Source organism: Callorhinus ursinus, unplaced genomic scaffold, assembly GCF_003265705.2.
Source record: "Callorhinus ursinus isolate GAN/ISIS: 27379988/994484 unplaced genomic scaffold, GSC_fseal_2.0 scaffold20, whole genome shotgun sequence".
Classification (NCBI taxonomy): domain Eukaryota; kingdom Metazoa; phylum Chordata; class Mammalia; order Carnivora; family Otariidae; genus Callorhinus; species Callorhinus ursinus.
Genome location: NW_027397082.1, coordinates 6,631,397 through 6,652,786, shown reverse-complemented (window position 1 = coordinate 6,652,786; position 21,390 = coordinate 6,631,397). Strand labels below are relative to the sequence as shown.

Here is a 21,390-nt window from a genome sequence, read left to right as displayed (position 1 = left end):
AATAACTGTGTTTATAAGCCATAATTGTCAATAAAATCAGGCTTTTCTTTGTCATGTTGGCTGGTGTGGAAAGTTTGTGAATGCTCCGCGGTTTACACAAGCGCTTCCCACATATCAAAAATAAACAAAACAGCTGCAGTCTCTTATTTTTGCCTTTATTTTGTGTCAAGTTGGTAGCATTAGTGAAATTGTGTATAAAACTTTAAGACATACGTAACAGTTTTTTTCTTTACCTTATGGCTTATTTTTCTCCCTTGCTTCTCTTCCTCTAGAGGTATATTGCCATTGGAGAACTGGGGAAAGCTACTGACACACTAGATTCTACTGGGAAAGTAACAGAAGAAAAACCTTACGGTATGATGTTCATCTAATGTAGTCGTCTTTTTTAACATGTAGAGAAAGTTTCTGTGAATTCAGAATTTTAAAATAAATCTCTCACTGGATATTACCAGTGATTATTACAGTTCTTAGTACATTTCCTTGGGTTAATAGGATTGAAAGTTGTTAATCACATTTTTGCTTATTTGGTATGAGTTTGTTAATAAAGATTCATCATAATTGCCTCTTTTCCTGTAATCAGTTTTTTTCATGTTCAGAGTTCTTCCAGATAATTCTCTTGCCAAAAAAACATTTATAGCTAAGAATTAGGGATTTCACCTGTGTCTTGTCATTGTTTATTGACTTACTTTTTTACAACTACTTCTTAGCTGTTGAAATGAACCAGGTTTAGTGCTTTACAACTAATCATGTTCCTCTGCTTTTGGAGTATGTAAAAAAATATGACAGAGGGAAAACTATTTCTCTGGAAGTAAAATAGAACTCACGGGGGCCTACCTTGATTTTTGTACCATTCCTTCTTTTACTACTTTAAGTAAGGATAGATAAGTGAAATGGTTTCCTAGCAATTCTCAGGGTGTGATGCTCTTCCTAATACAGCCTTTGCCATTCTGTACAGTCGGCTCACCTACATATTTATGTCATCAATTGTGAATTGTTGTTTTTTTGTTGTTGTTGCTTGTTTTGTTTTTGCCTGTGTTTAATGTTACCTCTTTTTAATTTAGCCAGTCCAGCATCTGGCTTTCCTATGTTTTTGTGTTGAGTGTCCTTAATATATATTACATACCAACCTTCTTCTTGGTCATAGTAGCTTCACTTGTCTTGTTAACATTTGTATATAACGTAGTATCTTACTTGATTAATAAAGCAACATAATCAAAAGATAAATCTGATTTATGTTGAGTTTAAAAAAAATAGATGTTGAATTATCTTTGAAATTATTGTTATTAGGAAATAATAGAAGACCCTCACTTAATAGAAACCCAACCATAATTTTCAACAGAAAGCTTTTAAGGGATTAAAGAGGCATAGGACAATAGGAGGATGTCAGAGATTTCCAGAGTATACTAAAGTATATGCCAGTACCTATATAATCGGAAGAATGGTGAGGAAGTAAAATTGGTAAGACTGCTCGATGGGATGGGGTGGTGAGGGAGAGGACACTGTCAACCATGACCTAGGTTTCTAGGTTTTAAAGTTGGTTATGTGATGGTGCAATTCATTGAGTAGGGGATACTAGAAGAAGACCAAGGTGATGAAAATACAGTTGACCCTTGAACAGCACAAGTTTGTCTTGTGTGGGTCCACTTATACATGGAGTTTTAAAATAAATACAATGGAGTACTGTAAATGGGTTTTCCTTATGATTTTTTTTTAAAGATTTTATTTAGAGAGAGAGTGTGTGCTTATGAGCAGGGGGAGGAGAGGAAGGAGAGAGAGAATCTCAAGCAGACTCCGTGCTGAGTGCAGAGCCCCACGCAGGGCTCGATCTCATGACTCTGAGATCATGACCTGAGGCGAAATCAGGAGTCAGTCACTTAACTGACTGAGCCTCCCAGGTGCCCCTTCATTATGATTTTCTTAGTAACATCTTTTTTCTAGCTTACTTTACTCTAAGAATGTAGAGTAATATATATAATATATATAATATAGAGTATATATATATATAATATACAAATATGTGTTAATCAGCTGTTTATGTTTTTGGCAAGGCTTTTGGTCAACAGCAGGCTATTAGTAGTTAAATTTTGGGGGAGTCAAGAGTTATACATGGATTTTTGACTTCATGGGGGTTCCGTGCCCCTTAACCCCTGTGTTGTTCAAGAGTCAGCTGTACTTAAACATTCCCTTCCTTCCTGCCCTTAAGCATCTTGGAATTTTAAAAAACTCTCCTTTGCATTGTGCAATTTGTAACATTACTTACTTACTTTAAAGGAAACTTAGTTTGTTAAAATGATCTCATTATATGTTGAAATAAGTCATGGAGAAACCAAGTAACTTTCTTTAGACGGGAAAGGGAGATTTCCCTATAGTTTATTGAGTAGTATTTATAGTCCCAGAAAATGAAAGCTCAGAGAATTTTGCTTATTGACATGAGTTTTCTGTGTGATTTTAGTAAATTAGCGAATGTTTGTCATCGATTTAAGCTGCTATAGCAGGTACCAAAGGGAAGATAAATGAGACCTAGCCTGTATCCTTAAGGAGCTTCTGTCTAATGAAGAAGTAGGACCTATATTCTCAACCCTCTGAGACCCAATACTGAGACCTGTAACCAATATTGTATAATGCCTTCTTCACTGTCTTGAACTAAAATTCAGAGATACTCTCCCCTACCTACATGTTAGAAAAAAAGTCAATGTAATATCATAAACAGAATATAAAGAATAAATAAAAGTAATTTATAATAAAATAGGTATGTTGCTATGTAAATTCACAGCTATTACTGCACTAAAAGTCGTAATGAACTAGTCAGATGTTGACACAAATATGAATGCCACAATGATACAGGTATGTTATATTAATGACTCAGTATTGGAACATTCAGTATATGAAAAACAATACAAAAAATACTTTGTGTTTCAGTGGAAAATGGACTTAGATTCTAGCCTCAGATGATTATAAACAGGCTTCCACCCACATGAATATCTGGCAGACATCCAGAAGTTATGTGGTACACGGAACACTTGATCATGCTGTCCCATCCTGCATATTGTAGGACATCCAGCAACTGGAAATGCTGCTGATGCTGCCACCCCACGCAGTCACTGTAACAGTAAAAAAATGCAGTTCTTAATTGACCTGTTGCAGACAACTGACATATGGGTAAGTCAGTAAGGCAGGATGCAGTAAATGGCAAATGGATGCTTTTCAGTCATTTTTGTTCTAACTAGGCAAACACTCTTTTTAGCCATTGTTTCAGATACCTGAAATCTCAAAAGAATAAGAAAATGAGTCTGGCTCAGTAGACTCAAAGCTCAAACCATATTAATAGGACCCTTCCTTTTTTTAAAAAAATTTTTTATTGTTATGTTAATCACCATATATTACATCATTAGTTTGTGATGTAGTGTTCCATGATTCATTGTTTGTGCATAACACCCAGTGCTCCACGCAGAACGTGCCCTCTTTAATACCCATCGCCAGGCTAACCCATCCCCCCACCGCCCTCCCCTCTAGAACCCTCAGTTTATTTTTCAGAGTCCGTCGTCTCTCATGGTTCATCTCCCCCTCTGATTTCCACCCCCCTTCATTCTTCCCCTCCTGCTATCTTCTTCTTCTTTTTTTTCTTTCTTAACATATATTGCATTATTTGTTTCAGAGGTACAGATCTGTGATTCAACATTCTTGCACAACTCACAGCGCTCACCATAGCACATACCTTCCCCAATGTCTATCACCCAGCCACCCCATCCCTCCCACCCCACCCCTGCTCCAGCAACCCTCAGTTTGTTTCCTAAGATTAAGAATTCCTCATATCAGTGAGATCATATGATCCATGTCTTTCTCTGATTGACTTATTTCACTCAGCATAACACCCTCCAGTTCCATCCACGTCGTTGCAAATGGCAAGATCTCATTCCTTTTGATGGCTGCATAATATTCCATTGTGTATATACACCACATTTTCTTTATCCATTCATCTGTCGATGGACATCTTGGCCCTTTCCACAGTTTGGCTATTGTGGACATTGCTGCTATAAACACCAGGGTGCACGTACCCCTTCGGATCCCTACATTTGTATCTTTGGGGTAAATACCCAGTAGTACAATTGCTGGATCGTATGGTAGCTCTATTTTCATCTTAAGGAACCTCCATACTGTTTTCCAGAGTGGCTGCACCAGCTTGCATTCCCACCAACAGTGTAGGAGGGTTCCCCTTTCTTCGCATCCCCACCAACATCTGTCGTTTCCTGACTTGTTAATTTTAGCCATTCTGACTGTGTGAGGTGGTATCTCATTGAGGTTTTGATTTGGATTTCCCTGATGCCGAGCGATGTTGAGCACTTTTTCTTGTGAAGGACCCTTCCTTTTATTCTCTTTCATGGCACCTTCTTTTATTTCTAAATAGCTTTTCACCATTTATAAATACACATTTGCGTGTTAATCCCTAAGCTATGGGGCTGAGACCATGTCGTTTTCGGTCCTCACTATATTCTTGGTGTCTAGGACAATGTGTGCCATATAGAATAAAGCATACCTGTGAATAAAAGGCAGGCAATAAATAAGCATGGCAGAGATGATTGCAGCTAAGTCACATAAAAGGCATAGCATCTTCCTACCCTCTGCTCCTCTTTTCTTGTCCACGTCTATGTACTAAGTCTCAGGCACAGTTGCTGGCATCTCTGCGGACACTTGGCTTCATTGTGCTCGTCTGCTCTTCACTGAGCTCAGGACATGAGTGCCGTGGCATCCCGGGCTGTCTTAGATGTGGGCCAGGCTTCTGGGAAGGCCTGACTGCTTCTGTGATAAGAATAGGTTTTTCTCTCTCTTTTGTGGCTTTTTTGTTGGGAGGCAAGAAATGTAAAAGGAAGGTGGTATCTCCTGCTAATCCTCTGTTCTAAACACTGCAACCCCCTGGTCCCAAGACAAGATGTTACCAAGGTCTTCTTGAGTGGATGTAGCTAATGAATCTAATGTGAGTGGCTCCTCTAGGCCTGCGCTTTGGCTGCCCACACTCCCTGAGGAAGCTGACAAGTTGAATTGGTTCTCGAATTGTGACTTAAACAAATAGGGCACACACTCTAGTAGGCCTTTGTACCTGGGTATCAGTGATCTTACGGTGCCTTTTATTTGTATTTAAACCTTTTTATTATAAAGTGTTACACAAATAAAAGTGAGTGAAACTTAAATTTACAGCTCAGTGAACTATCACAAAGCAAACCTCCCTGCAGCTACCAGTCTAGTCAAGAAATAGAAGATTCCTAGAGACATCTTTCAAGCTCATCCCATATATAACATTTTTCTGTTGATACACATTTGGGTTAACCCCAGTTTGAGGCTTTATGAATAAAGCTGCTATGTGTATTTTGTACCTGTTTTTTGGTAGACACATGTATTCATTTCTCTTGGATATACCCCCAGGTGGAATTGCTGGGTCATAGGGTAATCCTGCTGTACTGGGAATTGTCAACAGTTTTCAAAGTAACTGTATAACTGCATTTTCAACACCAGTAAATGAGTTCCCCTTGCTTGGACAACACATGGTATTAACAGTATTTTTAATGTTGGCCTTTCTGATAAGTGTGTAGTGGTATTTCATTGTGATTTTCATTTGATTACTAATGAAATTCAGCACTTTATCATATGTGCTTTGGCTTCTTAGCCATATTCTTTTTTGTATTGTCCCAGTCTCTTACCGCCTCTTTTGTTTTAGTTTTTTTTTTTTCTTTCTGTATTGAGTTGCCTTTTTTTGGGAGGGGGAGGTAGATCAGTATTTATTAAATATTGCACAATAAGCGCGAACTACAAGAAAAACTGAAAATTGAAACGTTAATATTTAGGTCTTTTGTTCATTTGATGTCATTTTTTTTTAATTTGGTTGATTTTTATTAATACATTTAATTTTATTTTTTATTTTTTTTAAGATTTTATTATGTTATGTTAATCACCATACATTATTACATCATTAGTTTTTTTTTAATTTTTTTATTGTTATGTTAATCACCATATATTACATCATTAGTTTTTGATGCAGTGTTACATGATTCATTGTTTGTGCATAACACCCAGTGCTCCATGCAGAACGTGCCCTCTTTAATACCCATCACCAGGCTAACCCATCCCCCCACCCCCCTCCCCTCTAGAACCCTCAGTTTGTTTCTCAGAGTCCATAGTCTCTCATGGTTTGTCCCTCCGATTCCCCCCCCTTCATTTTACCCTTCCTACTACTTTTTTTTTAACATATACTCCAGCATTGAGTTGCCTTTTAAAAAATAGTGACTTGTAAGAGATCTTTGTATACTCTGGATATATGCTCTTTTGTTATATGTCTTACGGATATTTTCTCCTACTCTGTGGCTTATCTTTTACCTCTCTTAATTGTGTCTTGGAAAACATAAGTTTTTAGTTTTAACTTAGTCCACTTTATCAAGTCATTTCCTTTCTAATTAGTCCAGTCCTTTTGGTGCCCAGTTAAAAAAAAAAATTCCTACCCCAAAAGTATGAAGATATTTTCCTATATTCCAGAAGTTTTATTGCTTTGCCTTTCACATTACACCTACAATCCACCTTTTTTTTTTTCCTATATGGATATCCTGTATGGCCCAGCACTTTTCCCTGCTGCATTGCCTCCTTAGTCACAAATCAAGCACCTTATAGATAGGGGTTTGTTTGGAATCTGTTTTGTCGCATTGGTCTGTCTGTTCTTGTGGTAACACCAAACTATCTTAGTTGCTGTAGTTTTAGAATAGATCTTGATATCTGAAAGAGCAAGCCTTTCTTTTTTTTAAGATTTTTTCTATAGGTTTTTTATAGCTTTCTTATCAGAGTAAGGAAGTTGCTTTCTGTACCTAATTTACTGTTTTTTGTTTGTTTGCTTGTTTTAAATAAGCTTTACCCTCAACGTGTGGCCTGAGCTCATGACCCTGAGATCAAGAGTTGCGTGCTCTACTAAGCCAGCCGGGGCACTCCAACTGTTGTATTTTTTTAAAAATCATGAGCAGACATTGAATTTCATCAGATACTTTTTCATTTCATTTCATGTTTTAGTTGTTTTTTTTTTCTTTCTGTATTGAGTTGCCTTTTTTGTGGGGGGAGGTAGATCAGTATTTATTAAATATTGCACAATAAGCATGAACTACAAGAAAAACTGAAAATTGAAACGTTAATATTTTAAGTCTTTTGTTCATTGGATGTCATTTTTTTAAAATTTGGTTGATTTTTATTAATATGTTTTATTAATACATGTATTAATATCTGTTGATTTTTCTCCTTACTCAAATATTAAACTTTTACATTTCTGGAGTAAGCCCAAATTGATCACGATATGTTATCCTTTATATAAATTGTTGGAATTAGTTTGTCAAGATTTAGTTTAGGATTTTTGCATCTTTGTCTCTGAGTAAAGATTACCTTCTATTTTTCCTTCCTGTTAATGCTTTTGACTGGTTTTGATACCAAAGTTATGTGGACTTCATAAAATGGGTTGGGGACTATTTGCTCTCTTTTTTTTATTCCCTAGAATTTGCGTAGATTGGCATTATTTCTTTTTTCTGCTGTTTGGTAGAATTTATTGGTAGACATCTGGAGTTTTCTTTGTTAGGAAGGTTTTTAATTATGGATTGGCCTTCTTTATTAAATGTCAAACAATATTTTTTATTTCTTGTGTCATTCTAGATAATTTTTACCCTAGGAATTTGTTCATCTAAATTTTCAAACTTATTAGTATAAAGTTGTTTATACTATTCCTTTATGACCTTTATTTTGAAATACTATCAAACCTATTTTTGTAGTTTTCAGTATGTAGATCTTTCACTTCTTTTGTATATGAAATCCCTAAGTCCTTAATATTTTTTGATGCTATTATGAATTGAATTTAAAAAATTTCAGTTTCTGATAATTCATTCTTAGTATAGAGAAATGGAAGTATTGGTCTTATGTCTTTTAGCCTTGCTAAACTCACTAATTCGAGTCACTTTTGTGTAGATTCCTTGTTAGGGGGGGTATCTAAAGGAGACATTTTTCTAGGTCTGCATTAGCCCTACTCCTCAGATGTGGCTTCTCTGAGGTCTCAGTCAAATGCCCTGGGTATCCAGCCAAGTTTCTTCATTCTGGATGGTTGTAAGAGCCCACCTTGTAAGAGCTTTGGTAGTAGTTCTTTGATTAATTTTGTGGCAACTACCTGTATTATGTGCAGTTTGGAATATAGCCAGTCTCCAGTGGACCCCTGTAGACATCTCTTTGTCTGTGTGGTTCTCTCAAATTCCAGCTGCTTCTTCTTCCCCAAGCTCTGATTTTTATTCAGTGAAGTTGTTACCAGTTGGTGGATTGTAAAATTCCTTGGTTCTTGTCTTCTTGAAGGAAAGAATTTAGTTGGGAGACTTGAGAGAGAATTAAAGCAGCGAAGATTTTATTTAGCAAAGGGGAAGTACACTCCAGAAATGTTGCAAAACGGGTTGCTCTATGGGAGATGGGGTGGTCTCTGGGTGGAGACTGGGTGGTCCCTGGCAGTTTCCTATCTGCCATCCTCCTTTCTCCCCTCCTGCTCACGTCTATCTATCTCCCTACCCTAGCAAGATCACAGTGCTTTTTTGGGATTCCCGTCCTTGCACCATGGTTCAGAAAGCATCTCCAAGTGAAAGCAAGTGATCCTCAGAAAGGCCTTCTCTGTTCCTTTCCCTTCTCTTAGAGATTACAGTCTTTGCTGTCTGTTGTCTTGTGTTCGGAAACAGTTGTGTACTATATATTTTTTCCAATTAAACAGCTGCTTATAGTGGTAATGCTTGTCCAGTACCATTTACCCTACCATGGTTGAATATTGCTTTTAACTCCGTCGTTCACTTAAGTACCAGCTATCACGATGTAAGTAGAGTCAACAAATTTTAAGCAAATAATAATGTGTGACATGATCTTGAATATTTTAATTTTATGAGAATGATTTTTTAAAATTAATTTCAAATGAATACTGGCACCTTGATGATTTATTAGTCCCTAAACAAAGAATAATTACCCAAGTCCTATGACATTTTTATCATACCCATCTTCTTTTATCAAATTTACTTTTTTTCATAGTTATTGGCTATAATTGCTTTAGAGATTTTATTCTCCATTTCTTTTTAAATCCTTTGTAGGTAGAGTCTGTATTCTTTTTTTTTTTTTTAAAGATTTATTTATTTATTTGAGAGAGAAAACACAAGTGGAGGGAGAGCCACAGGGAGGGAGAGGATCTCAAGCAAACTCTGCACTGAGCATGGAACCTGATATGGGGCTTGATATCACAACTGTGAGATCAGGACCTGAGTTGAGGCCAAGAGTTGGACACTTAACCGACTGAGCCACCCAGGTGTGCCTTGAGTCTTTATTCTTCTTATTAATTATTATTTGGGTTGGACTAATACCACATTTTAGAGATAGCCAGCAGCCTTCACTACATACTCATGTAGTGAATATAATAATCATATCATAAAAAATAATCATGTTTTATTCTATTCTTTTCTATTCTATTCACTTTTATTGTAAAACAACTTGCTGCGTAGGCTTTCTGTCCAGTGATCCAAACATCAGATGAATGACTGGCCTAGGTGACTTTTAAATGCCCGTTGACCTTGACATTCTGTCATTCCTCAGCTAATTCAGCAGAAATGTCTTGAGTCCCACTGTAATTGTGTACATTATGTAAGAACTGCCTTTGTCTTTAAGGAGCTTGGAGTTTCACTGGTGAGATAATACCTGCATACGTATAGTAGGTAACAGTTAAAAATTGTGTATGATTAATTGCAGAATGAACAGCACAAACCAGAAATGCCTGAGATGTTAAGTCAGAGAAAGAGACACTGGCAGGAGTAGAATGACAAAGAGCACATCTTGTCATCTTGTGTTGGGGAGTGTCAGGAAAAGACAGCCACTGAAGCCGGAAAAGGAGTATACATTGTCAGGAATGTTAGTAAAGAGACCAGCGTAGCCGAGGCAGAAAGCTGTTTGGTCTTGTTTTGAAAATGTATTGCTAAGTTATGAAGTATTGCAGTGTTCTCAGCAATGACATTTCTTTTTTTTTTTTTTATTTTTAAAAAGTATCAAATTTATAAACTGCTGCTGTGAGACTGAATTACACTGGTCAATATCCCCATGATTTCCTGGCGTCTTTTTTTTTTATTATATTATGTTAATCACCATACATTACATCATTAGTTTTTGATGTAGTGTTCCATGATTCGTTGTTTGTGCATAACACCCAGTGCTCCACGCAGAACGTGCCCTCTTTAATACCCATCACCAGGCTAACCCATCCCCCTGCCCAGAACCCTCAGTTTGTTTCTGAGTCCATAGTCTCTCATGGATCGTCTCCCCCTCCGATTTCCCCCCCTTCATTCTTCCCTTCCTGCTGTCTTTTTTTTTTTTTTTAACATATAATGTATTATTTGTTTCAGAGGTACAGATCTGTGATTCAGCAGTCTTACACAATTCACAGCACTCACCATAGCACATACCCTCCCCAGTGTCTATCAATGTCTATCTGTCAGCCACCCCATCCCTCCCACCCCCCACCACTCCAGCAACCCTGTTTGTTTCCTGAGATTAAGAATTCCTCCTATCAGTGAGGTCGTATGAGCAATGACATTTATTTAGCAGTGGTCAACTTGGTGGTAGCATTGGCTGTCTAGATTTGGAAGTTTTGCATCACTGAGGTGCCATCAGTAATTGTTTTAATGTTGCAGTAGAACGAAAATTTTTCATGAAAAATCTCATCATATCATGAGCTACATCTGTTTGAAAAACAGTATGAAGAGAATACCCATCTGAGATCTGTCTTTATGGACTGCTAGATGTTGGAGAAGTTCTGAGTTCTGTAGATCTTCTCTGTTTGAGTTTAGGAGATTCTAGTCTTTTTTTGTGTTTAACTTGAGGATCCAGGTCACACTGAGGTTAAGACTCTTGTGTTGCTGTTGAAACCTGAATACAGTATTCCATGCTGTCTTTTAATCTCTACTCATGTGTTACAATGATAATTCAAAGCATATTAGTTTTTTTAAATATTTTTTAATAAAACCAAATGTAGCATGTATGTATTAGAATAAAAAGTTAAATAAATTTCCTACAAAGTGAAAAAGAAGCACTATGGGGCACCTGGGTGGCTCAGTCCGTTAAGCATCTGCCCTCAGGTCATGATGTCAGGGCTCTCTGCTCAGCGGGGAGTCTGCCTCTCCTTCTCCCTCTGATCCTCCTCCCAGCTTGTGCTGTCTGTCTCGATTAAATAAATAAAATCTTAAAAAAAAAAGCACTGTAATTTCTTCCCATTGACTGTGACCTAAACAAGTTATAGAATATTTCTGTAATTATTAAATATGAAATATATGTATAGGCATCTATAAATACCCAAATACTGAATTTCAGTGTGTTACAGTTTTCACTTGTTAAAATTATAGAACTATACATTAATATTATAGTAATAATATTTTATAGTTAATAATATAGTTAATAATCTCTTGGAAAGAGTATTAAACAAAAGCTGAAAACATGACTAACAGACACTGAAAGCTTTATGTCTTCATTCAAATTTTCTAAAATCATTGTTTGAAAAATGTTTAGTAATCATGGTATCCTTGCTATGTATATTCCTTTTTTTGCACTGGCTTATTTTTAAAATCAGACTCCTGGGAGTATTTGTTTAAAAGAACAGAGAAATTCTAAGAACAGTGAAGGGTTGGAAGGAGAGAAGTAAATACAACTTTACTTGGGGACAGAATTGAATGTGAATGTGTCAGTTTTATGTCATACCACAGAACAGTTTTGTAATCTAGCAGGTGAAGTTTTTAATGTTAATACTTAATAATCTTTAATACTGCATTAAGTTGTTTATAGTGTTTGATGCCTGGAGAAACTTGAGCAACTTATGGATATTTTTCTTTTCTTTTCTTTTCTTTTTAGAAGTTATTTTTAAGTAATCTCTATACCCAAGGCGGGGCTTGAACTCAACCCCAAGATCAAGAGTCACACACTCTACCAACTGAACTAGCCAGGCGCCCCCCCTTTTTCAAGAATTTTTTTAATTAAATATTTTAATGGATTTATTTTTTAATTGAAGTATAGTTGACAGTCAATATTATATTAGTTTCAGGTGGATAACAGATATTCAGTGCTTACCATCTGTCACCATACAAAGTTACCACAATATTACTGACTGTATTCTCCTAAGCTGTACTTTTCATTCTCATAATTTATTTTACAAGCTGGAAGCTTGTACCTCTTAATCCCCCTCACCTCTTTTGCCCATCACCACTTACCATGGTGAGCACCAGGTAATGTATATTGTCAGATCACTATGTTATACACCTGAAACTAATAATAACATTGTATGCCAATTATACTTCAATTTAAAAAAAAAAAAAAGAACTGGGGCGCCTGAATGGCTCAGTCGTTAAGCATCTGCCTTCAGTGCGGGTCATGATCCCAGGGTCCTGGGATCGAGCCCCGTATCAGGCTCCCTGCTCTGCAGGAAGCCTGCTTCTCCCTCTCCCACTCCCCCTGCTTGTGTTCCCGCTCTCACTATCCCTGTCTTGGTCAAATAAATAAATAAAGGCTTTAAAAAAAAAAGTAAAAAAAAAAGAACTTATATTTTTCTACTTACTTTCCAATCTCCTGATTTTTGAATACTGCAGTACTATTTCTATAGCTAATGCAACATTTTTCTCAGGTCCTTTAAAGGCTATAGTAAGAACCAACTACATGTATATAAGATGACTGGATCAGTTTTGGAGAAAATTTGGAGAAAAAATTGAAGCAAAAGAAATTTAGTCTTAATATTACACAATATAAGACTTTCTCCCCCTTTTATCTCATTAATGTGTATTTTATTCATCTCAACAAGGTAGAATTTGGCATACAAATATGTTTTGTTAGAAAATTTTTTAATTGAATTTTCAGAACTTTCAATGCTGTGAAAACAGCACGTATACTTCTGTGGTTGTTTTAGTGTTACATTTTTTTATTCATTTTTGGCAGATAAAATAACACAAGAAGATATTGAAGGCATTCTACAGAAATTTACTGGGAATATAATGCAGGTACCTCCCCTGTAAGTTCAATTATTGAATTTGGATAAATGTTTAATTTTTATTTTTCAGTGTTTAACATCACTTTAATGAGAAAAAAAGGGGGCTTCCTTTTATGTATGGTGAGGCACATTTTCATCTAACATAACATATGATCAAGTAAAGTTGAGCCAGACTGAGACAGGTTGCAGAGCTTCCAACACTCTCTGAGGTAGTGGAATGTGGTTTCCTCTGTCTCTGGGTGTTGCCACAGCCTGACATCTATGCTGTTCCAGTGTTGATCGGTTCTTCTGAGTCCGTCTGTTTACCTCAGGGCAGTTCTGGAGCGCAGAGGTGTCAGTTTTCCCGAAATTGCTGTGAAGGGACCAGTCCAGGCTAGTATTAGTGTCAGAGCTGTGATTCATAGTCCAGTTGGTACTTTTTTTCAGGTGTGGGGACCATTTTTTTAGGCCTAGAATCTTATGCTTCACAATTCTCTGCAACAAATGAAACAGATGAGAGTTATAATTTATTAAAAGTATAAGAATACTGAGTACCACTTAACCATATTTTTTGTGCACATTACCATTTCAAGCAAATTGCTTTTTATTTTAAAAAAAAATGGCTGAATCGTTACGTGTCAGAAGTTACTGACAGTTCTTTTAGAATTTAGTACTTATTTATGTACTTATTTTAAGTAGACTCCATGCCCAGCATGGAGCCCAATGTGGGGCTTGAACTCACGACCCTGAGATCAAGACCTGAGCTGAGATCAAGAGTTGGACACTTAACGGACTGAGCCAGCCAGGCATCCCTAGAATTTAGTATTTATGTTTTACTTTAAAATCTTGATTTTTTTTTTCCCCAGGAACACTGAAATATCTATAGGGAAATGTGTCTTCATAATTTTGCTTCAAATGAAAGTTTTAAAAATTTTGCAGGATATGAATAAATGTTATTTTTTGATCATTATTGTTAAAATAAATTACACATTTCTATTTTAAGAGCAGTTTTAGAAATTTTTTCTGTTGATTATTCCAAGAATTTTGTGGTCTAATAAAATTTTATCACACAAAGCTTAAGATCTGTTAACTAGATTTACCTTTTAGAAATATTTTGTTAATTTTTATGTGAAAATGAATGTTATTGTAATGGAAGTTGTTTCAGGGAAATATAGTGGAGACCACTGTGACCAGAGGCCTTGTGCCCTTAACCCAGAACGAGGACCAGTGAACACATGAATAGACCATCTCCAGAGGGAAGGTTAAAGTGTAAAATTGACAATATTGTTCATTGGGTAGCAGATTGAGCTTTAGCTTCAAAGGTATTTATGAACTCCATCCCTGGTACCATCCTGGAGTAGATTAGAAGAAAAAAGTAGTTCATGTTTTAGAAAGATTCAATTTAAGGGCTGGTCCTCCTTTCTTTCCATGCTGTAATCTGGAGTTATTGTGTCTCATTCTTTTTTAATCTTTTCTCTCTCCTTCACTCCCTCTCTCCCTCTCTTATCTTGCAAGCTATTCTGCATTAAAGAAAGATGGACAGAGACTTTCAACCTTGATGAAGAGAGGTGAAGTAGTAGAAGCAAAACCTGCCAGGCCCGTTACCGTATACAGTCTCTCCCTTCAAAAATTCCAGCCACCATTTTTCACATTAGGTAAGGTGGAAAAATTTGAAATTATTGTAGTTACATGTACCTTTATTCTGCATTTGGCTACTTTTGGGTAATTTAATGGATCCCTAGTATATTGGAGATTTTTAAAATTTGAATTTAAGTAAGGTTAGGATTTATTAATACTTTTTTGATAACACATTTAATGAAAGTACTGATAGCTACATGGAAGTTCAGAAATACTTTTCTAAATAGAAAAGTATTTTATATGTCATATTATCTTCTAAAGTTGGAAGTAACATACCTTTGATTTCTAATGGCAAAGAGTAGATAAGCGGTATATACTTTCAAAATTTTATGTTTTGTGTTTTATTATCTTAGGGATGCTGTTTTTCCCCCTTTTTGGCTAGTACCTGGTAGTTCACATTCAGTTCTAAAATTTAAATTAATTTGTCCTTTTAAAACAAAGTATTTTTAGTCTTTGAACAAGAAATTCTAATAGCAGAGTGATTATTTCTCCCCTTTCTATGTTACCTGCAAGTTACTGCTAAAGATCCTGACAATATGGAAATAATGGGTAAGGCAAAAATGTATTCTTGGACCTGTGGTAAATTTTAATTCAGGTTATCAATTTGAATTTATCTATAAATCTATATTTGAAATGAATTTAAAAACCAAAAAGTTTGTTTTTATGGTTTGGAAATTTTATGATCTCCTAGTTGCAGAAAGTAGTAGCTGAAGTCATGAACATACATACGATCTGTGAAGAATCAAAAACTGTAGTTCTCCTAAATTCTCAGGCTTCCTTAAACTGATCCTGCTCTTAATTTCACAGTGCCTACTAGATAGGATTCCCTTTAGAAATAATTTCCTAAAACTTTCTTCCCCTAACTTCTGTTGCTTTGACATACTATTTAATGTATATAAAGCTCCTGTAGAATGTGGTTTTTGTACAGTTAAAAAGTGAAGTCACTTCTTTCCTTTAGTGTCCTGACTCTAAAATGTTTGATGAATAATGAGAAAAACATACTAAAAAGTGCTTCATTCCATGAAAATGCAGCAGCTGGGTTGGCACAGTTGATACTATCTATGAAAGGAAAAGAAACTTAAGTTTTTCTGATTGCATTTAAGTTGTAAATTAAATACTTATTTTGTTCACTTGGAGGTTGGAATAGGCCGAAAGAGCTGTGTTTTCACCGAAGTCAAATATAGTGCAAGAATGTTTATATACCTGCTTTGATCCCACTGCTCATTTTTTATCTCAGCAGTGGCCCCCAGCTTTAAGCTGATGGGGAAAAAAAAAAGAATTAAAATCCCCAGGTAGTGAGTTTTGGTTAATTCCCTCAACTTTTTTTTTTGTATGATAAGACTATAAACAGCAAAAATGTAGTCCTTTTGTGTGGAAATTCAGGATATCTTGTGGGTGAATAAAAATAATCCAGAGTCTTGCTCTTAACCAATAAACGTGTAAGATACTGTGTTAAGATGTTTAGATATGTGTTCACTCTGGAACATTGTGTAATTTTAGTTATTTTATGATTTCTTTAGGAATATTTCCAAGAGAACATTTAAATAGACTGAGCTCTTCATGTAGTATATTTGCCCAAACATAATTACTGTCCCTGATAAGGGGTTTTTGTTTGATGTATTTTTTGAGGGTGTAAATCTGAAAATATCTTAAAAATCTACAGCTCCTGATAGCAAAGCTGAGATGTCCAACTATTTAAAACCAATTAAGTGAACAAGGTGTACAAATCGGAAAATATTTTTTAAATGTACAACTCATAATAGCAAAGCTGAGATTTCTAACTATTTAAAACCTATTAAATGAACGAGGCTGAAGTAATAATGTCGGTATGACTTGCCAGTTAATTTAAAATGTGTTCATGAGTTTCTGCTGTTTGCTTTCTCCACACTTGACTTTTCAATCTCACAAACACATATGCTATTGGATGAATAATTTATGTTTTAGTGCATAAATATTTTATCACTCGATTGTTTGCATAGTGCATTTTTACATTTGTTTAGGGGCATCATTTCTATGTAAAGTGGATTTCATAGGAGGTTAGCAATTTACCATGTCACTGTTAACATTCCAGATGTTGAATGTGGAGGAGGTTTTTATATAAGAAGCTTGGTCAGTGACATTGGCAAAGGTAAGCATAAAGATGAATTATGAATTATCATTTAGAGAGTAATATTCTTTTTTGATGGAAGGAGGGAATTTTCTGTTTTTCATATCTGAGTGCTGGCCTTAGGGAACTGTACTCTTGCTGCCTTCAGCTTCAGAAGCATTGAAGGTTTATGGCATACAATTATCAGCATCAGCAGCTGCCATGAAATGCTTATAACAGGAGAGAAAGAGAAAGAGAGGGGCAGGAAATGAAGATGGGAATAATCAATGTAACAACCAGCATTATTTCAGATATAAAATATTTTAACGCAAAGGGATAAGATAAAAAGATTTATCCTTCTAAAAGTTACTTTCATTGATACAAGTAAAAAAAAATTTTTTTTTTTAAACTGGAAGCCACAGTCTTAGAAACAGCTAGAAAGTTGTGGTTCCGGCTCTGCCATTTGCTGGCGGCTATGGCACTGGACAGGTCAGCTGAGAGTAATAGTTACCTCATGGGCTTGCTTCATGACTAAATAAGAAAAGTGTGTGCCGGTTCCTCATAGACTTTAAAGCAGTTTATAAGGTGAGTTACTAAATGTTATTTTGCTTCTTCATCATTTCTTAATCTCAAGGCTCTTGGTTCTTAGATTAGATTATTATAGTTTTACATTTGGGGTGGTTTGGAGAGGTTTGAATCAAGATCTTCTGTCATTTGAACATGATCATGACTATGAAATAATCATTTGCGCTGTGGATTTTCTTTTCCCCTTTTGTTGCTATAGAACTCTCTTCCTGTGCCAATGTCCTAGAACTGACCCGAACCAAACAGGGACCATTTACACTAGAAGAGCATGCCCTGCCTGAAGACAGATGGACGATTGATGACATTGCACAGTCTCTGGAACATTGCTCATCTCTTCTCCCAGCAGAGTTGGCACTTAAAAAATCCAAACCTGAGGAGTCTAATGAACAAGTTTTGAGCTGTGAATATATAACTCTAAGTGAGACAAAGGGAGAAGATGATGTAATTAAGTCATCTTAAGATTGGTTTGGGATTGTCATCATTTCTTGGTTGACATTTGAATCCTGTGTACAGAATGACAAGCTACGTGCAAAAGACAAACAACTATTTCTTTTTTTTTCACATGATTTTTTGTGTGTGTGTGTGTGTGAAGAAAAATGTCAGTTTCTATGGTGTACAGTTTATCTGCTCTACATTATAAATAGCCTTGCAGTTAGTTGTTCAGTTCTTTGCTTTACTATGAAATGTTCTTTTAGGATGTTATTATGTTGTTAGATTGGGTTCAGGAAAATCAAATCTTCTGATTTTGATCTTTCTTCAAAGTTTTCCTTGAAAAAGTTGAACACATTTTCTAATCAAAGAATAAAGAAACACGAGCTATATGTTTCTTTGGTGTCACAAAAGTGAATGTAAATTAGTGTTACTTTGACTTTATTTTGGCTTCCTACTGGCTCTATTGTATTGAAATTCTTTATGTTCGAAAAGGCCATTATTTAACTTATGTTTTGAAGTTTACAATTATTAAGAACATTTATTTGATAAGGCTGTACAACTCTGGTAATAGGTATGTTTGTTTAGATCTCGGAAACTAATAAACTTTTATAATAAATATTTGTAAATATATTACTGCTGCTACCACTAACAATGTAAATAGAAAACTAAATATTTAATTAGATTCACCTCTACCATGAGCGCAAAGGACAGCTCTGTGGCTTATATTTTGGCAGCTATGTGATCTTTTCCTGATGATTTCATCAACACAGTCAACCACCCTGTACCAAGTTATTAAATAGCATAATTTTTAAAAAGTAAGCTAAAGAATGTGTCTTCAATTTAGAATTTCTTTTCTCTATTTTTTAGTATTTATACCTCTACAGGGCATTAATCCCCATGACATTGTTTTTTTGTTGTTGTTGTTTTGATTTTGTTTTTTTTTAGTTTGCTGTTTCAAATTCTATTTATAGATGAGATAACTGCCCTGCATTTCTAGTTAATCTCTTCTGCTCTAAATATTTTAAAAGTCATTCTCAAACGTTTTCTTTTTTCTTTTTCCTTTTAAAGATCACTTTCATTTATTTGAGAGGGAGAGAGAGAGCACAAACACAAGATGGGAGTGGCAGAGAGAGAAGCAGACTCCCTGCTGAGCAGGGAGCCCAATGCAATGTGGGGCTCAATCCCAGGACCCCGGGACCACAACCTGATCCGAAGGTAGAAGCTCAACCAACTGAGCCACCCAGGTGCCCCTCAGACGTTTTCATTCAGATAGCTTACCGAAAGTTCCAGGTCCCTTTTGAACATAATTTTGAAAATGTAGTCATGTTACAAAATGGCAAATTTCATGTATAATGAGTGCTTCATATTTTTGTTATGGGAAAGCAATATATTATGTGGCCAATCTTTAGAAATGTCTAAATCCTGCTTTATTGATTCAGATATAGTTTCTAAAGGAAGAATAATTGAAAATTTCATAAATAGGAGTTTCTAGGTTTTTATGGATTGCTTTTCTTTTAAAAGTAGTTGTCTCAACCTCTAACTCAAAAATTTAAACATGTAAACTAATGTGATTTGATTTGTAGTTAACCTGATATAAATTCATTATAAAAAGTTATAGGCTTCAGTAGAGCATTTTTATCATATTGGCAACATATTTTATTTATTTATTTTTTAAGTAGGCTCCATGCCGAACGTGGGGCTTGAACTCACAACCCTGAGATCAAGACCTGAGCTGAGGTCGAGAGTCGGACACTTCACTGACTGAGCCACCCAGGTACCCCTCGGCTACATATTTTTAAATGAAAATATTAAAACTAATCCTAAGTATGACACACAAAACTATAAGGAAAAGAGTTTGCTGTCTTGATACAGTAACATAACATACCAAACACACAAAGTTATAAGTTGGAAGTTTACAATTTTACTTACCCATATCTTGTACCCTTATTCATATCTCGTGCCCTGCGGTTTGGTTCGTATCAACCAGAAGTGGCGGTGGCTGCCTCTGTCTGCTGGACCGCCCGACTTCTAGTATGTCTTCCTGCACTGCCCGATAAGGTCCAAATAGAGGAAAATTCCGGGGCATTTGTGCCCTCTTTCTCAACTTAAAAATTGACATGTATAATTTGCTAATGGAGAAGAGTAGAGATTATATCTTTTTTTATATTGAAAATACTGAAGGAAATTTTGCCAAATGGAAAAATGACCCATAATCCTCACCATCCTGATGCAGTGACCTCAGAGCTTTAATTTTATATTCCGGTTTTCCCGTTTTTTTTTTGTTGACATGATTATAGTCTTGACACCTAGATTTTCTAATTGACTTTTTTCATTTCATGATATCAGACTATTTTGTATTTAGTTTTGGTAGTTATTCCATATTCAGTTTATTTAAGCCAATTCCTTATTGCTGAACACTTAAGTTATTTTCAGTTTTATTAGGATCAATTCCTGGGGATGGGATTATTAAATGGAATACTAAGAACAGTTTTATGGCTCTTAATATGTTTGCCTTATTACTTTCCCAAAGAGTTATAACATTTTACATTGACACCATTTGAGTATATCAGTTCATTAAGTTTACAGCTTTGCGTGGGGGTTTTATATGTTGTTGCAATTTAGTAAGTATAAGAGTTCAAAATTGCTCTTACTTGCTTTTGTGTGACTTTTTCATATACTTTGTTCACTTATGGAAATAAATGTCTTAATGGTTTCTGTATACATGTGTATGAGTTATTTATGTAATAAGTTTTTGGTAGAAGTATTTTCATGGCCTGTTGTCTTTTTAATTTTCATTTCATTTTTCATTTTTGCTACATTCACTAATTAATTTTAGTAACTATTCCCCTTTTATAGTTGTCAGATTTATGAATATGAATAGTTAAAATTTTTAACTTTAAAATATTCTTAACTGTCATAAATAGCTGAAACTGATCAGGATGCTCTGAAAGGTTCAAGACTCATTGATAAAACAAATTCGTTTTCTTCCAAGAGTCTAGTATTTAAGTACCAACCGTTTTGTTTTTTTCATTATGTAGTTCTAGGCCTAAAGTTTAATCATATGATAAAGTTGTTTTGCTTGTAAGAAAAAGAACTTCCTGAAAATGTTTCAACCTGGAACATACCGAATTACTTAATTTTTACCGTTTAGGTTTTTTTATTTCTGAAAAATATTTTTGTCTTCTTAAAAATCATCAGAAGTGGTCCTAGGATTATTTTACTTATGATTTTAGAATTCACGTGCATTAAAATAATACAGATTTTCTCTCTGCTAATTCAAAATTATAAAATTTGAATAAGGGCTAAACTCACATTTTCCTATACTGACTGGATCTTTTCTTCTTAAATACTTGAATTAATACAGGCTACTAATCCATCATCAGGAATGATGAATTTTGTAAAATAGAATAAAATAAAGAATGCTTTATATCAGGCCTTCAGTACATTCTGACCAGTTTGAAATTTGTATCAGACTTACAATGGGCAGGCACTTAGAGGTTCATTTCGGTAGTGAGTTGTTCTATTTCAAAGGAAGAAAGTAATTTACCTTCCGTCATTATGTATATAATAGAGAAAATGTAATTCAAAAAGCACTCTAAAATGTTGAAAAATTTAAATAGAGGAA

General features: G+C 35.3%; 1 protein-coding gene across 1 annotated transcript in view; it reads left to right on the top strand.

Moving 5' to 3' along the window:
- TRUB1 (TruB pseudouridine synthase family member 1) overlaps positions 1-18,381 on the top strand; it is a 38,517-nt gene extending 20,136 nt beyond the window's left edge. The window contains exons 4-8 of the mRNA XM_025881061.2: positions 273-354; positions 12,994-13,066; positions 14,540-14,679; positions 16,734-16,790; positions 17,533-18,381. Coding sequence (XP_025736846.1) covers positions 273-354; positions 12,994-13,066; positions 14,540-14,679; positions 16,734-16,790; positions 17,533-17,792 — 612 coding nt within the window. The 3' untranslated portion in view covers positions 17,793-18,381. The remainder of the gene's footprint in view (positions 1-272; positions 355-12,993; positions 13,067-14,539; positions 14,680-16,733; positions 16,791-17,532) is intronic.
- Positions 18,382-21,390: the final 3,009 nt, after the last annotated feature.